Source organism: Rosa chinensis, chromosome 2 (assembly GCF_002994745.2).
Source record: "Rosa chinensis cultivar Old Blush chromosome 2, RchiOBHm-V2, whole genome shotgun sequence".
NCBI lineage: Eukaryota > Viridiplantae > Streptophyta > Magnoliopsida > Rosales > Rosaceae > Rosa > Rosa chinensis.
Window position 1 is genome coordinate 58,223,438 of NC_037089.1, and position 6,173 is coordinate 58,229,610.

The 6,173-nt window shown below is 36.7% G+C and overlaps 1 protein-coding gene across 1 annotated transcript; it reads left to right on the forward strand.

Annotated features, from left to right (window-relative positions):
• Positions 1-543: 543 nt before the first annotated feature.
• On the forward strand, positions 544-5,205 carry LOC112186817 (auxin-responsive protein IAA26). Its single transcript, XM_024325348.2, has 6 exons — positions 544-1,241; positions 1,372-1,940; positions 2,720-2,994; positions 3,903-4,050; positions 4,456-4,520; positions 4,622-5,205. The coding sequence occupies exons 2-6, from the start codon at positions 1,450-1,452 to the stop codon at positions 4,648-4,650; spliced, it is 1,008 nt and encodes a 335-aa protein (XP_024181116.1). The 5' UTR covers positions 544-1,241; positions 1,372-1,449; the 3' UTR covers positions 4,651-5,205.
• Positions 5,206-6,173: the final 968 nt, after the last annotated feature.

Genomic DNA, 6,173 nt, shown 5'->3' on the forward strand with positions numbered 1-6,173 from the left:
ACCAACGGCCAGGATGAAGGGTTCACACAGTTGTTGTGGTATTCTTCACCATAGAAGATCATCACTCTCGCCCATTTTGGGGAACTGTGGATGGTAACAATAGAGAGATATGGAACAGAGACAAGATCATGGGATCTGCATGTTTTTATTGCACAAGCCCTGCAAATATGGATCATGCAAATCCTTTCTCAACTTTTTTTCTCTCATTTCTTGGGACCATAACAATATTATAGAAGAAATTTAAGAAAAAAAAAAAAAAAACATCTCCATCCATCAATTTCTTGGCCTGCTAAAAAGCAACCCAGAATTAATTAACAATCTGTCTTGCTTATCCAAATTAAACCACCTTAATTGACATCTACTTAAGGAGTGGCTTTGACACTAAACAAAGGTGGACTGCATTGTCTTGTGTGCTAAATAATCAAGCTTTTAACCTTAATTCAACATAAAGCACATAGCTTTAGCTAGCTACATAGCTTTAGCTAGCTATAGGGTCAGTGACTTTGGGAGCAAGAATGTCAGTGTATAATGTCTCCCTCCCTCTGATCTCTTGTTCTACTTTGTTAAGGACATGACCAAAAATAAAGAAAGAAGGATGTTTGGGGTTGTGTGCGTGGTAGACACATCAAGTGTGAGAGAGTATCTTTGGGGGAAGAGAGCGGTCAGCAACAGCACGCTTTGCTTCTTGAGTTGAACAACCTCAGAGACCTAGCGTAGCTAGCTCCACCCTTCCTTTCCTTTCGTTTTTTTAGAGGGCTCTGGTTGCGTGTGTACTCGTCCATTTCTGTTTCCTGTTTTGGGGTCGGAATCTCTCTCCTCTCTCTCTCTCCCTCTCCCTCTCCCTCTCTCTGGTTATTGCTTCTCTCTCTTTTAAATTTCTCTTGTGCCAAAAATCACTCTCAAAACTGTTTTCACAACCCAAGTCTTAAAAGAGAGAGCACAAGGGAGAACCCACTCAAAAAGAAAAAGGCTTTGGCTAGAGATATCAATCCCATCCCTATTATAGCTTCACATAACCCTTTTGCTTTTGGTTGGTGTTCCATTTGTTGTTTTCTTCCTCCATCATCTTTGTGGGGTTGTGCATTGGGTTCTCTTATTTTTATATGGGTTTCAGTCTTTTAGATTTTTCTTCAAACAAACTGTCTGGCTTCTCTTTCTCATAATATCAAGGTCTTTGAGGTTTTGTCTTCTAAGTTTGGCTTCAAAGGTCTGAGCTTTGGTACTTGAAAGACTTGTCCAAGGTATATGACTTGACCTCTCAATTTTTCCTTGTTCATGTTTTTTAGTACTTCACAAGTTTGTTGATTTTGTGTTTTGTTCTTTGTGTCGCAAACTCTAATAACTTCTATATATGTGCCTTTCATTTCACAGTGAAGTTCCTTCATATCTATTTTCTGGTGTGAAAAGTGGAGGGTAAAGAAGATTTTGAATATTTATTATCTGGGTCATATGCAAAAGATGAAGGAGGCAAGTCCTCAACTTCTGGATTTGATTCCCAAAGAAAGAGAGTGGCTTGTGAGCAAAGATGAGAGCCATGGCTCTTCAGAAGAGAAGAAATTGGAGCTAAGGCTTGGTCCTCCTGGTCAAGACTGGTCAAATCTGAGAGACAACACCTCCAGAGGCCACAAAGAAAGAGATGAGTCTCTTCTTTCTCTTGGGTACTTCTACAACAGCAGCAGCAATGGAAACCAAACCCACCATTTTGCTTCCTCAGAGAGAAAGACTGTCCTGCCCTCTCCATGGTCTTCTTCTCCCTCAGGGTACCACCACAACCAGACAAAAGGTCCTTCCTTTCTTCAGTTCTCACCAAGCTCTCAGAGCCTGCCTGTCACCCAGAAGGCGTCACATCCCTGTTGCACTAAAGCGGTAGACTTGCAGAGCGCAGAGAAGAAGAAAGCTTCTGCAAATCCAGCTGTGACCAACAACACTTCTCAGAAAAGGTAGTCTCAGCTTTTCTTTTCATCTTTCTTGTGTGTATTTTTTAGCTTTTCAGAAACAGGATATTCACTCACAAGGTTCACATAGTCAGAGCTATAGACAAAGTGTGGTCCATGCATAATTGCTTCACGTCTTTATGTTTCTATATAATATCTGGTGGCTCTGATAAATTTTCACATTTATTCACTAGCATCAAATTATTTTCCGTATTCTTTAATTTCTACTGCCATGATGCATAGATTTTGCTACATTTTTGTTGCTTAGTCATTAGGATGTGTAGCTTTTTGTTGGTCTAGCTTGTTCTTGCATTTTTGTGCAAGTTTTGCCTTTAAAGTTATGTAATCTTACCAAATATACTTGCAATAAAGCCTAGAGATTAGCTCTTATACTTTGAAGTTCTTAGTTTCAAATTATTTCCATTTACATTTACTGTAATACAGATTTTTCGCTTTGGTTAAAAATTCTTTTTATTTTTTTTCCCTGGGTCTCTCCTATCCAAGGAGCATATCATTTATTCTTCTATTTACTTGCAATATTTTTGGCTTTTCTGTTAATGTTACTTTACAGATTTACTTACAATGAAAACCTCTCTTATATCATGCCTTATTTTTGAGTCCTTTAGTGTAAATATGGAAATATAAATTATGCCTTTTTTCTTTGTTTGTTAGAAGCTCTATTCTTAAGTTCTTCTTTAACTCCCAGGAGCATCTTAATCTACATTGGGATATCTTAAATAGTGTTTGAACTAATTTTTTCTCTTGTTCTTCCATAAACTAAACAGAACTGCTCCTGCTCCAGTCGTGGGTTGGCCTCCAATTCGATCTTTTCGGAAGAATCTTGCGAGCACCAGCTCTTCAAAACCAGCACCTGAGTCACAAAGTGTAGCCCCTAGCAAGGTTCCTAATGTTAAACCAGTCGAAACCAACGGAAAAGGCATGTTTGTGAAAATCAATATGGATGGAGTCCCAATTGGACGAAAAGTAGACCTCAGTGCTTATGCCAGCTACGAAAAGCTCTCCTCTGCTGTTGATGAACTCTTCCGTGGGCTCCTTGCAGGTAATGATCATAGTTGTATAGTTACTGTAGTGACTTACCTGTTGCAAATTGCTCCTGTTCTTTTTGGTTAGTAAAGAGAATTATTGAGTTCATAGGTCATGTTGGTTATATTCAACATCTAGTTCATGTTTCAACTATTAATTGATTAGTGTGTATTACATAGGGTCAATCCATTTTTACCTACACAGTAAATTTACCTATAAAAAATTGTTCCTGTTCTCTTTGGTTGTTTGAAAGAATATTGTGTGCATGTGTGTCATACTTGTTATATTTCAAATCTAGTTTGTCATACCATATCTGGTTTTCATAGCATATATAGATGATATGCATCAACTATTAATTTGGCAAATATGACATGGTCACCCAGGTCTCGGTCAATCCATTTTTCACCAAACAAATTTTATAATGCATAAAGTTCTTATAAAGTTTAACCGCATCTATTTAGATGAATTGCCTTTTTACTAATCAAATATTTCTTGGATTTTTTTTCTTTTCTCCTATTTTCAGAGACGTAGTTGATTTTTTTTCTATTTGCTCTGATGTATTGTCTATCAAATCAATCAGAGCCACTATTCCATATGGTCAAGTCCTTTTTTACCAAAACTATTTTGTATGCATAAAGTTACTTTTAACTGCAACTACCCTCAAATTTGCTCAGATGGGTTTCATAGATTTTTTGGCCTAAAAATGATCTATTTGTACTTAAAAGATGTAATTATTTAATCTTGTTTCTCTTTTACCAAACCCATTTCCTATGCATATATTATTACTTTAACTGCAACTACCCTCCAATTTGTTTAGATGGGGTTTCTTAGATTTTTTGGCCTAATAATTTAGCATGAAAATGAAGTCTTTGTACGTCAAAGATGTAATTATTTAATCTTATTTTGTCTTTTTCTCGTGTTTAGCTCAAAGAGATTGTTGTGCTGGTGGAATCAAGAACAAGATAGAAGAAGAGAAAGAAATTACAGGTTTATTGGATGGAAGTGGAGAATATACTCTCGTATATGAAGATAATGAGGGTGACAGGATGCTTGTTGGGGATGTCCCATGGCAGTAAGCACCTATCTTATCACTCTGGATCTGATGCAAAAAAGTTTAGATTAATGTTCTTGCTCATATTATATTCCCTTAAACACTTGCTGTGATATGATTTGAGCCTATAACAACAAATCCCCATTTTATAAAATCATGCAGCATTAGATTCCTGATCTCTTTACATGCAATATGCGTTCTTACTTTTTTTTTATTCATAAAGATCATGTTACTATTTTTGTTTGTTTAGTTATATACGTAAGGATTGATTCCCCACAACTAGATGAAATGGCATCATAGCATGTCTTTTTGCACCTGAAAAATTTGTATGATTGTCCCTTTGTCTTTGGGTCTTGCAGCTTTGCATTAGGCTTTTTGCATAAACAATTAGTATTGATAATTTGTTTCTCAATGTTTGACCTGCAGCATGTTTGTGTCTACTGTGAAGAGGTTGCGTGTGCTCAAGAGCTCTGAACTTTCTGCACTTAGTAGTGAGTTTGATATTTAATTATCTGATTCTTTTATGTACTCATATTGGTCTTAATTAATTTGTTCATGTACCAGTAGTCTGATGGTCTTAATTAATTTGCAGTTCGCAGCGGTAAAGAACTGAAGAACTGAGGAGCTCCACTCTGGAGAACTGAAGTCTGTACCTAATTTTGTGTTCCTACCTAAAGTTTTGGTATTATAATTTCTCAGTGAAGAAGGGAAAGAGAGAGACAGAAGAAAGTACTAGCTGCAATCAACTAATGCGTACGAGTGGTTCCTTTTTGCTGAAAAATCTTGTGGAAAAAGAGTAAAAAAGACAGTGTTGTGATGGTACATTATTCTAACTCTTAGTTTTGTGTAAGAAACCAACTTCAGCCCCACCCATTGGTTTGGGTTTATAAGGTGTCAAGCCAAGCACTGGTTGATCTATCTGTATGTCATTTTGATTATGCCTCCTACAAAGAAAACCTGCGTTTTGAACTTTTGATTGATTTGGCACACCAGTGACATGTCCATCATTTGATTGAGACCACTAGACGGTTTGCATGTTAGCAGGAGATGAGAGAAAAAGGAAACACGATGAAATCCTGCTTAGATTTGATTTGGCCACTTTTCTTTCCTTGTGATTGAGACCATTGCATAATTACAAACAATGAAGGACACAAAGGAGATCCACCTTCCCATTCCCATTATTGAGAGGGACTAATTTTCTGACTTATTGTTGGGGAGCAAACAATCTATATTTTTTTTTTCGGTCTGAACAAACAATTGACTATGGTAACCATCTCTACCTAATTCTTGATTTCTTCCAAACAAAAATGTCCATCTCTGGCTATGAGACAACGGTGTTTTGTTTCTCAATTATTTTGCTCGACCTGAAAAGGTCCTTTATAATGTTTGACTGCGAACAAAGTTTTTAGTATCATCATGAAGACTAAGCTATTGTTGTAAATAATGCTACCATAGCAAATGGTTAACAACTTAAGATAGAAAAAATGCTCTATTATTAAGAATTACAATTATTGGTTCTATCATTAGTGCACCTAGTACGAGTTAGTCAACTTTGCGTTAAAAAAAAAAAATGTCTAAGGAGTTGCGACACAATATTATCTACATTCTTGGAAGATGTAGGCAATATTGTGATGTCAGCAACCAACGTTTGTCTCCCTAACTGGTTGTGATATTAAAATCCACTCCTCTTCTAGACTCCATTGGTTTCGTAAGGAGTCATTAATTGAATATAAAAAACAGGAATCACACATAATAATCATTTAAGATGCATGGTTAAACTGAAGTATATATCGACGTGTGAGATATATGTGCGGACACGTGAAGGTGCCCTATGCAAACAGATCTACCATCTTTCCGCATAAATTGACCATGTAGCCTATGGTAAAGCTGGTATTGAAATTGACCATATATAGGTTGGGGTATGCATTGAATCATTTGAACGCACGCCCCAACCACCACCCACCCCCCAAACAGATCTTTCGTGCAATCATAAATGCCATTTTTATATGGTAACTACCAAGTAAAGCTCCTACAAATTGAAAGAAAGCTTCCAACCAAGTATGCTTCATTGTATTCCTTTTGGATTGGAACCTTGGTTAGGCAGAAAGTAGAAATCGACCTTAGTTCAATAGGATAGAACCAAA

Coding starts and splice junctions, on each gene's coding strand:
- LOC112186817 (XM_024325348.2), top strand. CDS start 1,450: ATGCAAAAGATGAAGGAGGCAAGTCCTCAACTTCTGGATTTGATTCCC. Junction 2,995..3,902: donor CTTCCGTGGGCTCCTTGCAG/GTAATGATCATA, acceptor TCTCGTGTTTAG/CTCAAAGAGATTGTTGTGCT. Junction 4,521..4,621: donor TGAACTTTCTGCACTTAGTA/GTGAGTTTGATA, acceptor ATTAATTTGCAG/TTCGCAGCGGTAAAGAACTG.